The 20,390-nt window shown below is 35.6% G+C and overlaps 6 protein-coding genes across 8 annotated transcripts; 1 reads left to right on the forward strand and 5 right to left on the reverse strand.

Moving 5' to 3' along the window:
* Positions 1–1,083: 1,083 nt before the first annotated feature.
* On the forward strand, positions 1,084–3,200 carry LOC106310434 (high-affinity nitrate transporter 2.1-like; the record flags this gene model as incomplete). Its single annotated transcript, XM_013747670.1, is given in 3 exon segments — positions 1,084–1,878; positions 1,977–2,092; positions 2,386–3,200. Coding segments are annotated over 3 exon segments (1,578 nt in total), but the record flags the coding sequence as incomplete, so codon positions are not given.
* A 433-nt stretch (positions 3,201–3,633) lies between these two features.
* On the reverse strand, positions 3,634–4,402 carry LOC106310229 (uncharacterized protein At1g08160-like). Its single transcript, XM_013747462.1, has one exon. It carries the CDS (start codon positions 4,349–4,351, stop codon positions 3,722–3,724), a length of 630 nt encoding a protein of 209 aa, XP_013602916.1. The 5' UTR covers positions 4,352–4,402; the 3' UTR covers positions 3,634–3,721.
* Positions 4,403–6,560: 2,158 nt separating this feature from the next.
* Positions 6,561–7,233, reverse strand: LOC106310372 (cyclin-dependent protein kinase inhibitor SMR2-like). Its single transcript, XM_013747603.1, has one exon. The coding sequence runs from the start codon at positions 7,068–7,070 to the stop codon at positions 6,747–6,749; it is 324 nt and encodes a 107-aa protein (XP_013603057.1). The 5' UTR covers positions 7,071–7,233; the 3' UTR covers positions 6,561–6,746.
* A 1,416-nt stretch (positions 7,234–8,649) lies between these two features.
* Positions 8,650–11,305, reverse strand: LOC106312746 (UDP-D-apiose/UDP-D-xylose synthase 2-like). The gene is made up of 9 exons (XM_013750379.1): positions 10,947–11,305; positions 10,578–10,670; positions 10,384–10,491; positions 9,883–9,997; positions 9,666–9,799; positions 9,473–9,574; positions 9,296–9,388; positions 9,082–9,217; positions 8,650–8,997 (listed from the first exon to the last, which is right to left on the reverse strand). The coding sequence occupies exons 1-9, from the start codon at positions 11,223–11,225 to the stop codon at positions 8,885–8,887; spliced, it is 1,173 nt and encodes a 390-aa protein (XP_013605833.1). The 5' UTR covers positions 11,226–11,305; the 3' UTR covers positions 8,650–8,884.
* Positions 11,306–14,358: 3,053 nt separating this feature from the next.
* Positions 14,359–17,607, reverse strand: LOC106309540 (aspartic proteinase-like protein 2). Its single transcript, XM_013746588.1, has 10 exons — positions 17,292–17,607; positions 16,683–16,812; positions 16,361–16,605; positions 16,057–16,284; positions 15,759–15,921; positions 15,597–15,670; positions 15,425–15,518; positions 14,925–14,994; positions 14,750–14,821; positions 14,359–14,681 (listed from the first exon to the last, which is right to left on the reverse strand). The coding sequence occupies exons 1-10, from the start codon at positions 17,534–17,536 to the stop codon at positions 14,503–14,505; spliced, it is 1,500 nt and encodes a 499-aa protein (XP_013602042.1). The 5' UTR covers positions 17,537–17,607; the 3' UTR covers positions 14,359–14,502.
* A 213-nt stretch (positions 17,608–17,820) lies between these two features.
* LOC106309801 lies at positions 17,821–19,990 on the reverse strand. 3 transcript variants are annotated; one of them, XR_001263610.1, is made up of 9 exons: positions 19,744–19,990; positions 19,635–19,675; positions 19,292–19,355; positions 19,017–19,205; positions 18,754–18,825; positions 18,497–18,663; positions 18,293–18,413; positions 18,175–18,224; positions 17,821–18,105 (listed from the first exon to the last, which is right to left on the reverse strand). XR_001263610.1 is itself a non-coding variant. In XM_013746935.1 (8 exons), the coding sequence occupies exons 1-7, from the start codon at positions 19,906–19,908 to the stop codon at positions 18,296–18,298; spliced, it is 816 nt and encodes a 271-aa protein (XP_013602389.1). In that variant the 5' UTR covers positions 19,909–19,989; the 3' UTR covers positions 17,821–18,105; positions 18,293–18,295. The 3 variants fall into 3 exon arrangements, 2 of the variants coding, with proteins under 2 accessions (XP_013602389.1, XP_013602390.1); XM_013746935.1 differs by lacking the exon at positions 18,175–18,224 and having other exon boundaries at positions 19,744–19,989; XM_013746936.1 differs by lacking the exon at positions 18,175–18,224 and having other exon boundaries at positions 19,292–19,360; positions 19,744–19,897.
* Between the last annotated feature and the right edge of the window lie 400 nt (positions 19,991–20,390).

Here is a 20,390-nt window from a genome sequence, read left to right on the forward strand (position 1 = left end):
GTCATCCTTGTTCTCCGTAAACTGGTGGAGTGTCGTTCGTTGAATACATATCTGTTGTTGCGAATTCAATCTGTTGTTCTCAATTCATTCAATCTGTAATCATCGAGTACAGACTTTGCGAATTCTTCATGTTTTGTTTTCTCATTTAAATGTAGAACTCTACACTCTCTACTGTCGGCGTTGAATACATATCTGTTTTTCTTAATCCAGTTACCATAAACAATAATTACCGGATCCATAAGATCTCGGAGAAAGATGAAGAATAAGATGAAGAAGACAGATATATAGATAGATAAAGAAGAAGAAGAAAAAAGATGAACAGACAGACAAACGTAGTTGTAAAGTAGATCGTTAGCAATGACATGGCAAATCCGAGTTGATGACATGGCGGATGACATGAAAAATCGGTTAATCAGCCGACAAACAAATATATAACTCAGTCTCCGTAAATCAGCTCTCATTTACAATGTAAGTCAGCCGAACCATGGAAATATTTCAGTACTTAATCTTTTGATCCTTAATCAGCCGTAATTAGGATGAAAAACGATAAATCAGCCGTATCGTCACATAGATCAGCCGTCAAACGAATGATATTCTAGTAATTAATATTTCGCTAAAATCCGGCAACCCCATAATTGTTGTCTGCTTTTAACGGTTAATCGTAAACAGACTAAAAATTAAAATCCTACAAAACAAGGTTGTTTTAATTAGTTTATATAAAACTACCCAAGTACCCATTATGTTTGCTCCACGTACCTTGATAGACAAAAACCCTGATAGTAGTTGATATTACTAACACAAGCATATGTTCCTATCGGTAGGGAATGGTAGATTGGTAATTTGCAAGGAGAAATGTAACCTTTGAGATAAGCGAGAGACTAGGAAGATGCGTGCAGCGAAAATAGATTCCTCTAAAGAATACTTTTAAATTGTCAGTTAACCGTTGAGAATCTCCAAACAATACTTTTTTATGAAATTGTCAACGCTAGGAATACTACTATATAAACCCCTGGTGTAATCTCTAAACATCAATCAATACACTTGAATCAAAATCTCAAACACTAATTAAAAATGGGTGATCCTGGCGAGCCTGGAAGCTCCATGCATGGAGTCACCGGTAGAGAACAAAGCTTTGCTTTCTCGGTGGCTTCACCGATTGTCCCGACCGACACAACGGCCAAGTTCGACCTGCCGGTGGACACTGAACATAAGGCAAAGGTCTTCAAGCTCTTCTCCTTTGCAAACCCTCACATGAGAACGTTCCACCTCTCGTGGATCTCTTTCTCCACATGTTTTGTCTCCACATTCGCAGCTGCACCACTCGTCCCCATCATCCGTGAGAATCTCAACCTAACCAAACAAGACATCGGAAACGCTGGAGTCGCGTCCGTGTCAGGGAGTATCTTCTCTAGGCTGGTGATGGGAGCCGTGTGTGATCTTCTAGGTCCACGTTACGGTTGTGCCTTCCTTGTGATGCTCTCCGCACCAACGGTGTTCTCCATGAGTTTCGTGGATGGAGCCGGAGGGTTCATTACCGTGAGGTTCATGATTGGTTTCTGCCTTGCGACGTTTGTGTCTTGTCAATACTGGATGAGCACTATGTTCAATAGTCAGATCATCGGTCTAGTGAATGGGACAGCAGCTGGATGGGGAAACATGGGAGGTGGCATAACGCAGTTGCTCATGCCGGTTGTTTATGAGATCATAAGACGTTGTGGTGCGACGGCGTTCACGGCATGGAGGCTTGCCTTCTTTGTCCCTGGTTGGTTGCATATCATCATGGGAATCTTGGTGCTCACGCTAGGTCAAGATCTCCCTGATGGGAACCGAAGTGCCTTGGAGAAGAAGGGAGAAGTTGCCAAAGACAAATTCGGAAAGGTATTAATTTATCATTCGATATATATAACATTTCATAAGAATTTTTATTACATTATATGAATCAAAATTTAACTCATGATTTTGCATAAATGGTGTAGATTATGTGGTACGCTGTTACAAACTACAGGACTTGGATCTTTGTTCTTCTTTATGGATATTCCATGGGAGTTGAGTTGAGCACTGATAATGTTATCGCCGAGTACTTCTTTGACAGGTTTGTTTACCATGTCGATAGAAGAAAATATAGTAACTTTGTATTCACACATTAATAATAAACTTTTACAATTATTATTTTTTACTACACAACTTTTAATAACTATTAACTGATAATATTAAATCAGTTTAAATATTTACAATTAATGTTTTTCAAAATATATAATTTATTAATATAAATTACTAAAGTTATTTTATAAATCTAGAAAATTTATCTTTTGATGGTTTTTCAGGTGTTTTAGATATTTTATTAATATCAATTACTAAAAATATTTTACATTTAATGTTTTTCAGGTTTCACTTGAAGCTCCACACAGCCGGAATCATAGCAGCATCTTTCGGAATGGCCAACTTCTTTGCCCGTCCAGCAGGAGGCTATGCATCCGACATTGCAGCCACTTACTTTGGTATGAGAGGAAGATTGTGGGCGTTATGGATCATTCAGACAGCCGGTGGTCTTTTCTGTGTGTGGCTAGGCCGCGCTAACACCCTAGTCACTGCTATTGTAGCTATGATTCTCTTCTCATTAGGAGCACAAGCCGCTTGTGGAGCCACATTTGCGATCGTTCCTTTTGTCTCTAGGCGAGCCCTTGGAATCATCTCGGGCCTTACTGGTGCTGGAGGAAACTTTGGGTCAGGGCTCACACAGCTCATCTTTTTCTCGACCTCAACGTTCACAACCGAACAAGGGCTAACGTGGATGGGAGTGATGATAGTTGCTTGCACGTTGCCTGTGACGTTAATCCATTTTCCTCAATGGGGAAGCATGTTCTTGCCTCCATCCAAAGATCCTGTCAAAGGTACGGAGGAGCACTATTATGCTTCCGAGTGGAATGAGCAGGAGAAGCAGAAGAACATGCATCAAGGAAGCCTCCGGTTTGCGGAGAACTCTAAGTCTGAGGGTGGCCGACGCGTCCGTTCTGCTGCTACGCCCCCTGAGAACACACCTAACAACGTTTGATCATACTAGTCACATGGAAGTGTTGAAGGATTGTTGCAGATAAGAGTATGTCCCACAGCTAGTTTTCTTCAAACTTTATCAATGCTTGCAGGACGTTATTTATAATGTATCCATCTTTCTTTCACTAATGAAACCTTTTGTGTTGTTCTCGGCTTTTAGAATTCTTTTTCAAATCAAAATATACCCTGTGATATTTTGAATATTTTGCATTATATAACTAACGTCTTAAAGATATTTAAATTGGCAAACTCCACGGTTCAGTTCAGTATAGAATTACACATAAATGATAGAAAATACTCTGCGTAAATATATGTGAATTATACATTTTATAAATTGTTTTAGATTTGTTAGAAAATTTACTTTGTGAGATTTCTTCTTCTGTGTTGTGAAATGTATATACGTACTAAAATATATTGTTGATTAGAAGCGTCAGTTTTGTTAAATTTTAAAAACCATTTCCAAACAATTTGAATACAAATTACAATGTAAAACTTTTTAAAAGAAACAATGATAATGAAATGATAAGACGTATGGAATGATTGCATACAAGAAGAAATTCAAAAAGTAACACACGCACACAATCAATCAAGGGGCACATATAGCAAATTTGATACACATATATATGACGCACACAAATAGAATCATTTCAAGTTGATAAAATAATCCAAACTAAAGACGAGTTCGGCATAAAACTCTCTGGAATCCATTCAACGAGTTCGATGTAACGTTGATCATTACAGGCGTACACACAGCCTTCAAAGTACGTCTCCTTGACCGAAAAATCCACGTCTTGTAGCTCACTCTAGCCGTTATATACACTTCCATTTCAATCACCCCTTTAGTAGTTTCAGCCCTCAAGTCCTTCGCATTAAACTTGGACAATGCCACGTTGTGCGACACAAGCTGCGTCTCAATCCTTGTGTCGTTCTTTGGATGCTGCTTGAAGGCAGGGATCTCCTTGTGAGCCACGGACTGGTTATGGTGAGCCGTGGAGATGCGCATGGAGTGGTATCTCACGGAGACATGTTTCTCCGGGTTGTATGATTTGATCACATAGTCGAACTTGGCACTAATGTGATCGTCCTTGGCAATGGCAAAGTCTTGGACCGACGCGGCTTCTACCGTGTAGACTAGTCGCTTTGGCCTGAGGGTGAGGTATGTGATCAATATGGCGAGACCCACAAGGAGGCCTAAAAGGATGAGGGCGATGATGATGCATAGGACAGGGTTCAAACCTCTAGCAGGAAGGGCTTGAGGATGTGGTTGTGTTCGTCTAGGTGGTGGGTTTGGAGGAACCATTGTTAGAGAGTATATAACTTGATTGTTAGAAAAAGATAGAGAGTAAAGATTAATTTGAGTGTTATGCTGTGGTTTAATACATATGATTATATATAATAGAACTAACATGGATAGTTAGATTCTTTGCCTTTGTGTAAGGATTAGTCCCAAAACTATTCATCTAAATTCTTAATTATTTGGCATTACTTGTGAATAAATCAAGAAATCTTGGAAGCTGGAAGATTCTTACTTTTTGCTTGTTTATTTTTTATTTTCATTTTTTATAATTCTTTGCTTCTTCTTGTAATGTTGTCGTTATAACTTTGGATTTTTATAACTATCAACATTGTGATGCATATGTAAACATTACAGTTTTATTAACAGAACAGGATTCCACTCACTTTAGTTAACATCGTTGTGTTTAATTATGCCCCCTTTGCATTGTCGGAAGCCTTTATTCCTTTCCCAAAATGTGTAAAAGAAAAAAAGAAAACTAGAAACCAAATTGTGTGTGTTTAATTAGTTTTTACAGTGACTATGAGAAAACCACAAAACTTTTTCTTAAACGATGGAAACTCGATTTACGACCTTGAACCACATGTCGAATTCTTTATTCACTAGAATAAACCAATGGGCCACACGCTCTTGGTTCATGAGGCGTGTTTACCTTACAATCACCACTAATAATTGTGTCAAAACTTATAAGATCCATTAGAGTAAAAATTTGTAGCACTATGTACGATCTTGTTTGCGTTTGTAAAAGATAATGGGAAAGAAAAACTCTAAAGTAACAAAAAAGTGGTCATTGCATGCTGAGCAATGCAGAATTTGGTCACCGGATATCCCTTGGAAGATCCTTTCTCCTTCACCTTCTCCACCAGGAGCTAAACTTTTTTTTTTTAACATTCCACCAGGAGTTACACATATATTGATATATATGCACGTAAAAATGGGTGAGTTTATATATAGATTTGTACGTGTGTTTTGTATATAGACTTATTATATATAAACGCATAGCCCCATACAAAAACATAGCATGCATACATGCAATGTCTACAAGCAACACCAAAAGGAATATTCCATTAGTTATTCGATTCGTTGAAATATATCACACAATTTTTACAAAATAAAATAAAATAAAAAGATTTCACTTCAGCTATGTTTATTCTTGTTGAGTTGATTGTACTAATTACAGAAACATACTTTATAGTACAAAGAGCATGTGTCATCACTTTGCACTAACTCTTTTTCAAGTTTCACTTACTCGTTTCACATGCACTTTCTATATATATATATATAACCTTCTTCATATACCGTTCACAATCGTCATCTCTCACCTCCGAAAGCATGCCTAACAACAAGAGCAAACACGAGGCAATACCTCAAGACAAAGATCTTCCGGTTAGTCGTTTAATGATTATTGTGATTATGATTATGTCTTCTTCTAATCTTGTTATGAACCATTCTAATTAAGGGATCACCGATAGCTACTACATGAATATGAACTCGGACGAGAGGAGATGAGAGATCGAGAAGTTTACCAAGGTCTTGGTCAACGGTAACCACACTAGTACATTATGAATCTCTCTCTCTGACCGGGCAATTTCGGAACCTTTGGCAATGTTTCTCTTGGTATCTCTATTTATGTTATTGTGTCTTGTCTATCGGTTTGTAGTAAATCTTCTTGTTATCGTTTTGTGAACGGAACATTTTTTCTTGTTTGCACTATTTATTTTTCTTGACGAGCTGATGACAATAATATATAATCTCGCAACAATGCCGGTCCAACACTTTCAAAAAAATTTGGATGCCCCAAACTCATTTAAAATTTTATGTCCTTGTTATTCATGTAATTTTTTTATAAAGGCCTATATACAACTAAAATTATCGGTTAAAAACTTAAAATCATGATGTCATAAGTGGCCGGTTCTTTTACCTTATGCTCAGGACATATTTATTAAGCTCTGCAAAAGATACAAGAAAAGAAACAACAGTTTTGACCAAAGAATGAAACAACAGTAAACACTAAACAACAATGGACCTGAGCCCAAGTGCATCAAGGTAGTCCTTAAGCCCAAAAGATCCAATACGATAATTTGTTTTTAATTACTCTAGCACCTAAGATTCGACTGATATCATTAATTCACCTACTATTCTTGCATTTATTATTTATTTTGTTATTGCTAAACCTTAGAAAAAAAAATCCATACAATATTTTGACACATGAGGATCAAATTGTAATAAGATACATAAAACAAAGTCGATATATACAAAATTTATGTACACAAACGGAGTTAAAGTTATAGGTAATACAAAGTGATCGAAACTGATGTCTAAACAAACAAACCTACACAATCAAGTTTGTGTTTTGTGGGTGGGAAGAAGAAACACATACAAGAGATATAAAAGCAAAGATTCAGGCGCTGTTACTCCTCCGTTTCTTACGGACGTGGTTAGGGTTATGAACAAAGAAAGTCTCTACCTCTTGGCTACCGACGTCGGTGGCTTCAAAGAACTTCAGATCTTTGGACAATCTTTTCTTCTTTGTCAGAGGAATCTCACGCGGTCTCTTTCTTGGGGCCGGTGGACAAGTCTCCAGCTCAGGAATCTTGTGATCACTTGAAGTTGGTGTACTTAGAGATCCTAACAACTCTTCTTGCTTCGATCCTTCTTCTTCTTGGTTTATGGGTTTCTGTTCTTCTACTTTTGCTTCTTCTAGGGGCTCGAGAACCTTAGACATGGTCACATGGATGTATGTTTTCTATATCGGAATGCGAATGTTTCGTGTGGTTATTTACCTTCTAAAAGGGAATAACATTAATTTTTGGATCTAGAAAGTGATAGGCAGAGAGAGAAAAAGGGAGATTAAAGGGAGTGTATTCTGCGAAATGTCCATGTACTAATACTGAATGAATGAATATTCCGTTATTCAATGTTTTTTGTGCAACTTTTCAACTGCAGGATAATTAGTTAGATAAATTAATTTCTACATAAACAAATTTCGTTGATTAAAAGAAAATGAACACTAGAAATAATAGTGTATTAGTTGAAATTTAAAGAAGCTTATCCAGAATAAATCGCAATGTGTCACATCATTCTTCAATGCTACATGTCTCTGAATACGTACAAATGCTTTGCATAGGATACCCATTTCATCGCTAATATAATATTTCATACAATTGATGTGTCTACTTTCCCACATTCATTGGCCTATTCGATGCATCTCAGCCTATTAGTTGAGCCAATCAGATATTGCCATTTAAGCCTCCACTTGAGTCTGGTTTGATATTGGGTTCTATTGGTAAACTGGATCAGGATTGGGCTTATGAATACAACATCATCCACAGACATGGCATAACCTAAAACCCCAACCCACTAAATCCAACTCAATCGGAATCCGATGCTAGAATCAGGCCTCTACAGTCTTCACTCTTCATGCAAAGGTGCCTCATATGCATGCATAGGTATTGGCATTCGGGGTTCCAATCGGATTTCGGTTTTATCCATTTCGGATTTCGGTTTTTCGAGTTTATCAAAATCAGCTCCATTCGTATTATATGAAAGTTTGGTTCGAGACCGGTTTGGTTCTATCAACTTCGGGTCGTGGTTAGTAAATCTTCAAAGAACTGGTATAATCCATTGTACTTTCGGGTTCGGATCCCAATCGGTTCTTCGGTTTAAAAATACATGATTAGTACCTATTTTGCAACCAGAACATAAGTGAAATCGGTTCTTCGGATTTAAAGTACATGATTCGTACCTATTTTAATAGCCAAAACATAAGTAAAATTGGTTCAAAAATAAGAAAACGTGATCATTCAAAATCAAACGAAAGATAAACATAGTTATTGATAGAAAAAACAAAATAAATGAAAGCATAAAACAAAAAATGAGTTCTATGAGAAACAATATTCTGTGAAAACAAAACCAAAATCTAAAAACTTTAAGCTTCAGCCGCTACATTCAACCATCAATTTTCATGATAATTATTTTAGAAGTTTAATAATATCTTAAAGTATTTTACATACATATTAGGAATTAAGATCATGTTTGGTATAAGTTTTTTTGTGATTTTAAATGTTTCGGGTTTGGTCCGGATAATATCCATAACCCAAAATATCACAAAACAAGATCCATTCGGTAGTTCAGTTCGGGTTCATTTTTATCGGATTGAGTTCGATACTGATTTTCGGGCTCGGTAGCGACTGCATTGACTTTGTGAAAAATTATTTTGGTGTGCTCCGATTCTTTTTGTTTTAAAATTATAGCAAAGAGAGAAAGGAGAGAGAAAATGAACATATGACTGTTATAGTTTTAACTTAACAAACCATTTTCTTTTTTAGTTTTGTTTTTGGGACAAATACAAGATATCAAGCTTCAACGACGAATTAAAAAACATTTAACAGTAATACTATATAGCAATAAACTAGAACCAACCACCATGATATCATCATTCGCTTACAGAAGTGTGGTCTATATTAAGGGAATATTGAGTAAGAAAACAAAAATAATGGGAAATAGTAGCCGCCGAATGGTTCGAGGTGATGGTGACCTCTAAGACGCGACTGGTTTTGAAGTGGCCTTCTTAACAGCTTCAGCATAGGTCCTGTGCTGGTAAGTTAAGGTCGACTCGAGCAAGTCCCAAAGAGACGTCTTCGGGTTCCATCCTAATTATCAGAAAACAGTTTTGGTTTGGTTATGTTTCGAACGAGACAAAGCAAGTCAATAAAACAAAGAAGGGAAATCTTTACCAAGTTGACGGTTAATGATGGTCATGTCTGGGATTCTCTTGTCGCTGTCATCATAACCTTCTCCATAGAATTCTTTGGAGCTCACGTCTACAGTTGGACTCTCAATAGCTGTCTCTCCACTCACTTTTGAGTAGACCTGTCCATTTTTGGTTTTGCCAGCATTTGAGTATCGAAAATCATATCAGAATTTTTATATATGAACAAGCTTTCTCACCTTAGTCATCATTTCGGCAAGCTGCCTTACTGTCACTTCATTGTTTGGGTTTCCTACATTGAAGATATGCCCATTGGCTCTCTCTGGGTTTTCCTGTTAAAGATTCCACAGGCAATTTAGATGCAACTTCTTTGATAACAGTGCAACAAACGAGAATAAACAATGAATGAAACTCACAATCATCAAGAGGACAGCTTCAATGGCATCCTTGATGTAGATGAAGGTTCTCTGTGACTCTCCACCATCCACAAGCTTGAGAGGCTCACGCCTCAGAAGGTTCTGAAAATACCCCAAAATTTTGAAAAAGTTAAGCAGCAGGCAATAAAAGAAGGCAGTTTATATAGCCTATAGGACTGAGCCTGTAACATACGTTGCTGAAGCAGGCTAGGACACGAGGGACACCCTCGCTAGGACCATCAATGCCAGGGATGAAATCCATCCTAGGTCCAATCCAGTTAAACGGTCTCACAATGGTGAACTCAAGTCCGTTCTCAGCACCCTCAGCTGCAACCATAAACAAAAGAAATTGAGAACCTGCCTCTAGGTACATTGAATTTGCTATCATGTAAGAAAGAAAAACCGCGTACCATAGACAAGTCTCTCAATCAGTTGCTTAGCACAAGCATATGACCACCTCTGCTTCTCAATAGAACCAAAAATGCAAGGAGATGTATCTTCTTTGAGTACATAAAAATCAGGATCCTGAAAAAACAAAACGATCATCATCTGTGAGTGGTGAAAACATAAAAAATACAGAGACAGAAGGAGTAATAAGAACTAAATTTTACTCGACATGAGAAAAGTAAGCAAACAAAAAAAAACTCCTCAGGTAATAGTTGGGTCTCAAAGGCCAAAGCCATACTCGGATAATTGCAGGGAAAGAAACTACATTTTCTCAAACTACTAAAGTAAATAGTGATAGGCTCAGAACTAGCTCACTCTACTCTCTGAATCGAGTTTAAGAAGTCTAAACAATCTCATATTAAATTTCTGAATCCATCCTCAGTGAGTGTGTCACTGTAAAAATAACATAGTTTCTTGATCCGCTTGACACAAAATGACATGATCAGAGTGAAGAAAAGCCAGACCTGACGCAGAGGATGATCCTTCGGAAGAAAGCTACCAATGGTTTTCCCATACACTTCACAAGTGGAGAAGTGAATAAGACGCTTGTTGTTCTCTGAGCAGTACTTCACCTACATTGACCACCTCAATGTCACACAAATAATGTATGTTACAGAGTAAACATATATAAAGAGAGAAGACGAAAGCAAATACATACCACAGGGAGAGCATCGATAAAATTGCTGTAGATAGTGTCAAGAGGACGCGTATTGTAATCCGCTGGTGTACAGATCGCAGCCAAATTAATCGTCTGCATCGCAAAAACAAACAAACACATTCACAATCTCGCGACGACAATATACATATACAAACGAACAAAGCATGACGGATACGCAATTTGAAATTCAATCCTCGAATAATGAATCAGATCTGAGTGTATAATCACCAAATGCACTAAACTATCACAAATCGCTAAACAACACCTTCGCAATCGATAACATACATACACGAATCGATTACATACGCAATTTGAATCTCAGATCTGAGAGTGTGCACAATCAGCATTACGGAGAAAAAGAGATTTTACCAGATCCGCCATCTTGACGAGCCCCTCGAGCCTCGAGTCATGCTTGATGTTGATGCGATGGAACTGGATCCTCTCGGCCCACTCAGAGGTATCAGGCTCGAGCAAGTGCTTGATCTTGTCGTTGTAGACGTCGAGCGCGAGGACCTTGTGCGGAGTCTCGTTCAGGAGCTTCTCGCAGAGGTGAGAGCCGATGAAACCGCCGGCGCCGATCATGCAGATCGTGATCGGCTTGATCGGCTTCCCGTCCAGATCCAATCTAACGGCTCCGTTGTTCGCCATTGTTTGTTTGTCGGTGGAGGATGGAGGAAAGGAATCAGAGAAACGCGTTGGATCTTTTGTCACACGCTATACTATAGAAGATAACAATGTGAGTGTGATATTTAAAGGCATGTGGATGAAGAAGTAAGTCTACGTGGCATTAAAATTAATTTAATGTAGACAGAAAAATGTTTTCGTTAGAGTGTCATATTCGCTTTTACTCAAATTGTGAATTTTTTTTTATAATAAAACTCAATGATGGACGTAATGTAGGATTGTTCACGTGAAATTTAGTTTTGAATCTAGAGATTAATAGTGTGTTAATAAGCTTTGGTCATTTCAATTTTTGACTAGATCTTGACTCTGCGCTGTATATATAGGTGTGTTAATACATCATTTTCTACATTGTACAGTCCACTATAATATAAATAATGGTGCAGTATTGTTTTTTACATCGCATTATTGCTATGGACTTCACCTGTTTACACAACGCAAACAGCATCTTCTCTGTCACAAATTTGTAATTATTCAAATATATCTCTTATATATTAAAAGAGAAACATTGTATTGAATGCATTTACATTAAAATGGACACGTAACAGTCTCATAATGATTTGATAATAAATATGTTAACGCGTTCACACTATATTCATAAATGTGTTCACACTATGTACTTTGTGCATCTTTTAATATGAAACTCACATGCATAATTTTAATAAAATTCTGGATTTTTTTGATTCGAATCAAAAAAGATAACGAATCAAAAGCCTAATTCGATCTTATCCGTTTTGATTCGATTCATTACTCGTTGAATCAAAAAAAATTTGGATATCCATAACTTTACGAAGCAAATCAAATATTAAAATACAATATCCAAAAACAAACAAATCACAAATACCAATATTTTTAGGAACAAATATATAATTCGATATGTTATATGCAAATATATATTTATATATGTAAAGAATTATATATATATATTATAGTTTATATAAGTCTTACAACATTTTTATGAACTAAATTTATTTTATTAGGCACTAGAATTTAAAAAGTTATATAATGTTTTATTTTGTAATAAAATGTTGTTATTAAATTTTTCAATTATTTTAAATTTTTTAATTTATTTACGGATCAAATCAGATATTCTTTAAAATTCTAAAAAAATTCGGATATCCGAGTCATTGAATATCCAGGTGGCTAAAGATCGAATCGACACGAATGCCTCCAAATACTCGGATATTCGATCTGTGTCCACCCCTATTTAAGGATACAATTTTATTTTCTTTATATGAAAATAATTCACTAATGTCAAGGCCTTTTTATTTTTAATTAATTTTAATTTTATATTTCATGTATTATTTTTTAAAAAATGTCATTAATATTAATTAATAATATCCCCTATATATTAATCATGGAACATTACAACATGTTTTGATAGCCATGTGTCATCACCAGAATGATTTTCAGAATCGTTAGAAAAATAAGTTGGTCCATAAAATTATATATTATATTTTTCATTAAAATAACTACAAATTGATTATATACACACAAAATAATATTATTTATTTCCTTAAATAAAAGCCACAGAATTATTTAATATGAATAACATATATATGATAATTAATGATTATGAATTTATACATATTTGATAACAATTTTTGTATCTTTTTTTAATTTTATATTATTAAAAGAAATTAAACAATCATATTAAACATTTAATATAAAAATTTTACATTTTTTCTTATATGTTATATTTAGAATTTTTAAACGACTATATTACAAAAAATGGTAAAAGTCCCACATTGAAATTTTGTAATCAATGGTTTAACTTTTTTTATTCAAGTAAAAGAAAAATGATTATAAAGTCTCATTAAAAGATATTCATATTATATATATGTATATATATATATATATATATATATATATTAATATCATTTAAATTAAATTATATACTATATAAATTTATAAATTTATTAATTTCAAAATTTGCAGTGAAAATTCATTGAGATTTTAATATTTTAATTTTGAAATTCGTATTGGAACAATTCACATTAAATTTTTGTGATTAACGGTTTAAATTTTTACTACAGCAAATATACAAATGTTACTAAAATCATATGAGTAGGAAGTGTCAATAATAAATATATATTAATTATACTATATATATTTATGTCAACATCACTAACGTTTAATTATATACCATATAAAATAAATAAAATAATTATTTTGATTTATTTACTAAAAACATGATTGTAAATTAACAAAATGTTTTGGTTTTGATCCTGGCAATCCAAAAAATACACTTTTTAAATAATTTAGTTTTGATATTTATTTCAAAAAAGCTTTTAATGAAATATCATGAAAAGATTCCAATCACCTTCTTTTGAGTTTGTTCGAAGAATGAGAGATTTGATCATTCGTCTAATATATGTTTCTCCATAACCCACCCAATACAGCTATTATAATTTTTCCGAACAAAACTTATGATCTTAGTACGTTGGGGTTTGATTATAATCTGAACCGAACTATGATTCGAAGATATCCAAAATTAGTGTAATATGTTAATGTTTTTTATATGTCAAAGTAATTTAGATATTTTATATTATTTAAATATTTTTATAGTTTGTTTTATTTATTTTTTAAATATCTTTTAATTAATTTATATAGTTTAAATAGCTTTCATTAGATTTATGAATAATTTCAATATTTTGACATTTTTGTCAATTTTTGAGGTTTAAAAAATATATTTTGGGACAATTTTGGATATTGGTTGTAATTCGATGTAGACCGAATCCAGAAGAAACTGAACCGAATCTGATAATTAGTAAAATCCGAACTCAAGAGCATAATACCAAAAAATTAAAAATCTAAACCAGTTGAACCAAAATCGACGGACCTCATAACTCTTAGGTATATGATATATTTAAGAAACCAACATTTGTTTTCATCATTTTATATCGATAAAGATTGTAGTGATACAAAATATTAAAACCGAACAAATATTAGTATAAAAACTCATTCCGCCCATATATGCGCGGATTATCGTCTAGTTTTGGATTATTGGAGAAGATGAGTAGCCGACAGAAGAATAACTTGTAAAAACTATTGTCATAAAAGTAAACAATAGATATTTTGTTGAAAAATGCTGACGGTGGAAGTTTCCTAATTTGTAAGTTATTAATTAGTGGTAATATATGTGATAATAATATTACAACAATAAGCTTTGTTTTTTTCTGACACTCTTAGCTTTTCAGGAAAGTAAGTTAAAGTCATCTCCGTGGCAGTGAATGCTAGAAAGCTACAAGAAATGGAGGAAGTTACGAGAGAGCAAAATATGGAGAAGGAAAGCTACTTGTAACAAGAACAAGTAATAATAATAATCAATCTCTGAGCTCTTGCTATCTCTCCACTGCCCTGTGTTTATTACGTCTTTGCTTCTTCCTCCTCCAGTCGCTGAAACGTTCACCTCCAGAGAGCCTGCAACGTAATCAAACTCTTGCAATTTAATACTCTCAAACAGACTATTTATAAATCAACAGACTCACAGTCGTATACTGCCCATCCAATCCGTTGGCGGACAAGATCGTAGACCACCACTTTGTCTTTAAGAACCAAATCTGCATAGCAATCCAGAGCCAGGAAGAACCCATTTGAGAAAAAAATAATTGCAATGTTTCAGTTTTACTTGATCGAGTTACCAAAAGAATAACGAGTCTTTACCTCCAAGAATCGTTATACGACGAGGCTGCTGCGATCTCTGGAAACCAATGCACCATATTGAACTTCCCGACTGATAGATAGCAAATGATAAATAAACAAAAGATTATCAACTTTTTGTTTTGTTACTGGTTTTTTTTTGTTTTTTGAAACACTGTTTTGTTACTGGTTACAATAGAGAATGTTTAGCTAAGGGCTGAAGTTGAGTATATGAGAACTCTCTACAGAGTAACTTGCATGCCTAAGTTAATATTGGAACTCATTACACTGCTGAATCCAATCATGACAATCCTATTTTTTTTCCATTTTACTCGGTTGCTGATTCGAGTTTGTCTATAGCCCTCACTTCACCAGTGACTCTTTCACTCTCACAACTCATAACAGCTCTAACCTGCTAGGTTCAGTCCTAGACCTGAATCTAAAAGTTGAGCAGCTAAACTTTTCAGAGATTTGCCACAATACAAGACAACTTAATGAAGTAGTGTATGAATATAAATGCTTACGCTAGAAAACATCTGAAGATAGTCACGAGGGGTCAAGACCATTGTTGCACCACCAGCGAAGCTCAAACTAACTTCTGGAAAGACATCAACGGAACTGCAACATTGATTCAAATCCTTTTTTAGCAGCTTAACACTTTGAGTTTCATGTACATTGACATGAGAGGAGCTTTACCCAGATGTGATATCAAAGCACTGGTAACTCTCATAAGTAATGGGACGCCCATACTGTGAAACAGCACTTGATATCTGCAGGTTCAACGGTTTATGAATCTATTTTTCTTGTAAGGTGTCATCAAGACAGATACTTCAACAATAGCAAAGAAAAAACACTCACAGCTTGGACGAATGGATTATACGCTTCGTCAGGAAGATAAGCAAGAGTGGTCCCTGTATCAATGATCGTCCCATCACCAGTGGCTATTGTGAAAACAGATGGATCAATCGGTAATATCTGGTTGTTCACAGCAATGCTCTGCAGGTTCACATTATAATGTAGCCTGAAAATGTTTTTTTTTGCATCATATTATCTTAATCAAGACGTGTGGTTATTATATATATTCTAGTTTTCCTATTCCAACCTAAACAAACATCATTTTTATCTTCTTAGGTTCATATTAGGATTGAGAACTCACTGTGATGGAACAAGAGGAGTATAGACAGTATCCGGTCTCTTGATTTGACCAAGAACCATTACACCTCCACCGTTACTATCTCCCTTCAGACAATGAGAGAATACTCGCGGCGCGAGTCCTTGCGTAGCGAGCTGTGAAACTACAGATAAACTCCCCTGGCCTAACCCAAAGATGCCATCAACTGCTCTTCTAGGCCTCTGTAAATCTCCGGTTTGTAAATTGCTACACCTGTTTTGTCAATATCGAAGATAAGCATCACATGTCATGTTCTTAAAAGAGCATATTCTTGGTGCTGCTAGCTTACCCGAATACAAAGGGAGCAGAGGAGTTTATAGCCAAGGTACTGGTGATGACAGTATCAAAGTAGACGAAATCTGAGATGTAGTAACCAGAAGTGCCACTTCCATCACCGTACTTGAACGCATAGGAACAGAGATTGTTGGGAGAACAGCCGGATTCCGACTCGAAATTGGAGGAACATCTCTTGTCTGAACATGAAACCATTGAAGCTGAGGATGAGGTTCCAGGATCAAAGAAACTCAGCTCAATCTGGAAACACAAAAGAGAGTTAAAAACAAAGTGAGATCATATAGATGTATTAGAGGAAAGTTAACAAAGATGTATACTTGGAGTTCACTAGTCTTGGGGCAGCCGTTGCAGGAAGAGCAGGCAACCCATAGAACATCACTTCCCGTGTCGATTTGCACGTTGAATTCTCTTGGGGGTGTCCCGAGTTTAACCTTTGTATAGTAAAGCCTGTCATGAAAGCAAAAATAAAGATTCTAACAAAACGAATTGACGAGAGACAAGAAACAGAATCAAAGACATTCCTTAGTTCAAATCTGAAACACATGATGAGGCCAATGCTGCTAACTTAGTCTCCACAACAAGCCATAACAAAGTTCATTAATTTATAATCACATTTGATGAAAAACGAATCTTTAAGACAGAACTGAATCGCATTGGGACAAAGTACTTCATGCAATTTAATTTGGCTTAGAGACTGTACTGGGAATTTCGTTACAAAGTGTGATTTTTTTGGATATCAGAAAAAAAAAAGAAAAAAAAATCAATTTTAGATTTAAAAATCTTTAAGACAGCCTAACCAGAGACAGATTGGTTCATGCGATTCAGTTTGGTCCGAATACTGTACTGAGAATTCCAAAAAAATAGAAAAATTCAAAAATCGAAATCTAAAAGTGGATAAGCAAATCGGTAAGCACAGTGGTTATTACCCTACGAGAAACGGATCGGAGGCTCCATAAACGGGAAAATCAACAACTCCACCGACGGGAGATTGCAGCAACCTTCCATGGCGAGCTGAATCAAAAGCTCTGAGCTCAGCCAAGCTAAGTTCGTGGCTCGGCGGAATCAATCTCTCTAGCTTGAGAACCGAGTCGGAGCCGAAAACTATGGTTGTCGCAGCATGTAGAAACACGGCAGCGACGATGATTACTCCTGAAGGAGAATCCACCGCCATTTCTCGAGTTCGAACTTAGAAGAATGAGGGAGAGAGCGAGAAAGCTGTCAAGCGGACGTTCTGATATTCTGAATACAGTTAATAAAGTTTATTTCACAGTTTTGGTGGTGATTAATTTAAGCTAATTTGCGCTCCATAACCATAGCTTTGCATATAATTATTATTTCGTTATCATTTATTTTGAGTAAAATGAAATAGATACTGTTAAATATACTATACTACTACTATTTAGTATGCTATTTTCAATTTTAGCAAAACAAATTACGCAACAGCCACGAAGAATGTTAGTCTTTATTCTTTTTTTTCTCTGACAAAGATTTAGGCCATTAGATTCTCATAAATACAACAAAAATGTCTGAAAGAAAAAAGAAAATTGAAGCGTGCTCTGTTTTAGTCTTTGAATACCAATATAGATTGGAAGAAAGGATTAACTATTGCCTCTGAATATGACGATAACACCAATCCAATCAGAACTAGAAAACAACCAAAAGATAAGAGATAGTTTATTGTCTTTGGTGAGTAAAGGAGCAACTGTCTTTTTGAGATAGCCTTCTGGTTTAAGCAGTGATCTGGACAATGTCAAGAAACAATATCAGGAAGGTGCATGAAACGATGTTTGCTCAAATAAACTTTTCTACCTCTTCACTAATGACAGCTTCCATGGAAAATATATCAAACCAAGTGCTTTCTACAATGAACGTTTTTCTCCTTAGTCTTATGATTCAAAAGGCTTAAGAGAGAGATAAGTTTGGTTACCTTTCATTGATCTTTCAAGAGAAGTGAGGTGCAGGAGAGAAGTTGAGCTACTTCCTCTGGAGTTGCTGTTCCAAAGCCTTGCCATCTTATTCTCCCGGATTTGTCGAGTAGGAGAATATACCTGAAAGACAAATAAGAATGTGCAAAAGTGTGAATGACTCTATTATGCCCTTCTTAACTTGGTGAAGTGGAGACTTTCTGTACCCGGTGAGAAGGTTCAGAACTTTCATCTGTTTCCGGAAGTCATAATGGTCCCCAAATGAGTAAACAATCTGCCTCTGGAGGACATTGTTGTCCGGTTTTTGCAAGACTCGTAGAAGTAGTTTCCTTATGGGAGCCAACCCCAGCAGCCATTTGTCTATAAACGAAACCTGTAATTGCAAGAAAACAAGTTTACATGAAGAAATTGCGCAGATTCTGAAGTCTGATTATGAATAGCACAAACGAGTATGGATCAGTACCTCAAACAACTGAAGATCTTTCCTGTCGCCAAACGATTCAATAAATGGTTTGCTCCACGAGCTGATCATTTCCTGTCAGATAAAGCAAGAATCAGACAAGCTGTATATATAAGTTCTTCCCTATCAACGAGTCCTTCACCACTCTAACAACATTGTATCATGCAACTATTACTTCATAAGCCTAACAAGCAACACTTGCGCTAACGTTACAAATCTCTTTCAAAATTGCTAACTAAAACACTTTATCTCGGAAGCATTTGTACCTGAGAGCTAGCTCGGAAAGACAGACACACCAATGTCACCTTAGGAACAGCCAAACTCTCTTTGTTAACCTCATTGCTGTTGGAAGTAATAGGCAGCTTCATGCTTTTCCCATTAGAGAAAGTCACTGCTAACACCGGAAACTTCATGGCCGACACAGCAGGGATTAAAGTCTTGCTAGCAGCAGCGATCTGCAAAAAAAAAAACATCAAATCATCAAAACAGTGCACAGCTAAGTCATAAGAGAAAGAGAGTGTGACATAAGTAACATTATCACCTTACCACCATGGTCCTTGAACTCTTTCATATCAGCAAAGTACCCTCGATTCATCTCATCATTACTGCCCTACATTACATCATAATTAACTTCTCATTGACTCAATCTATCTCGAAAATGCTGAACATTTGAGAGAGAACGTTTGTTTATTTTTCATTAGTTTTAAACTGTCTACAACGTATAGTATATATACAAACTACACTAAACCAAAAAGAGTTAAACCGGAATTAACCAATTTAATTAAACTCAATATAATTAAAAACTCAATGCTGAACCCTGGATCTGAGCAAAAAACCCCAAAAAACTAATCGAATCTGAATGAAAAAGGAGGAAGCTTGCTTACAGTCTAGCACGTTCATCCTCGATCGCTTTCTTGTTCCCAAACTGCACAATCGAGAGCTAATAGTCAACGATTCTCCGATACTCGAATTGAATAACTTCCTCGAAAGTACCTGATAGAAGTCGAGGAACGAGCGAGTGGTTGATCGAAGAGCTGGTATCTGCGAAGGGAGAGACTCGCGATTCTCGTGGCGAGTGAGATTGAAGAGGACTTGATGCTGGTTCCGATAGACTGATCTACATTTTTGCTTCAGGAATCGATTCAAGGTCGTCGCCATTGTGGAAGAAGAGCTTAAACCCTATTTTGGTTCATGCCGCTAGGGAGAACTGTGTTGTAAAGCTTGAAGACCTGAACCAAGAAGTTCTCGGCTAACCTGATTAAACCGATATTTTATTCCTCGGTTTAGACATCTCCGGATTGGTGATATCCAAATAAGATAATTGTTTATTTGTTACATCCGATTCATGTATTTTTTTTTGTTATATAAATATCAATAAAAACATGAAATTTAGTATTAGGATTATTTATTCTGATTTCAAACATGGATATTCAATTATTTTTTCTTATTTTACAAATTTGTGGGTTTCTAATGTTTTTTTCGCGTCTCTCTTATTAGAAAAAAAAAACATTCATTCAGACATAACCTATCTTTAATCATACATTATATTATATTAAATGTTATTAGTAACTACCTCTCTTATTAGAAAAGAAACATTCATTCAGACCTAACCTACCTTTAATCATACATTATATTACATT

Source organism: Brassica oleracea, chromosome C8 (genome assembly GCF_000695525.1).
Source record: "Brassica oleracea var. oleracea cultivar TO1000 chromosome C8, BOL, whole genome shotgun sequence".
In the NCBI taxonomy this organism is placed as follows: Eukaryota; Viridiplantae; Streptophyta; class Magnoliopsida; order Brassicales; family Brassicaceae; genus Brassica; species Brassica oleracea.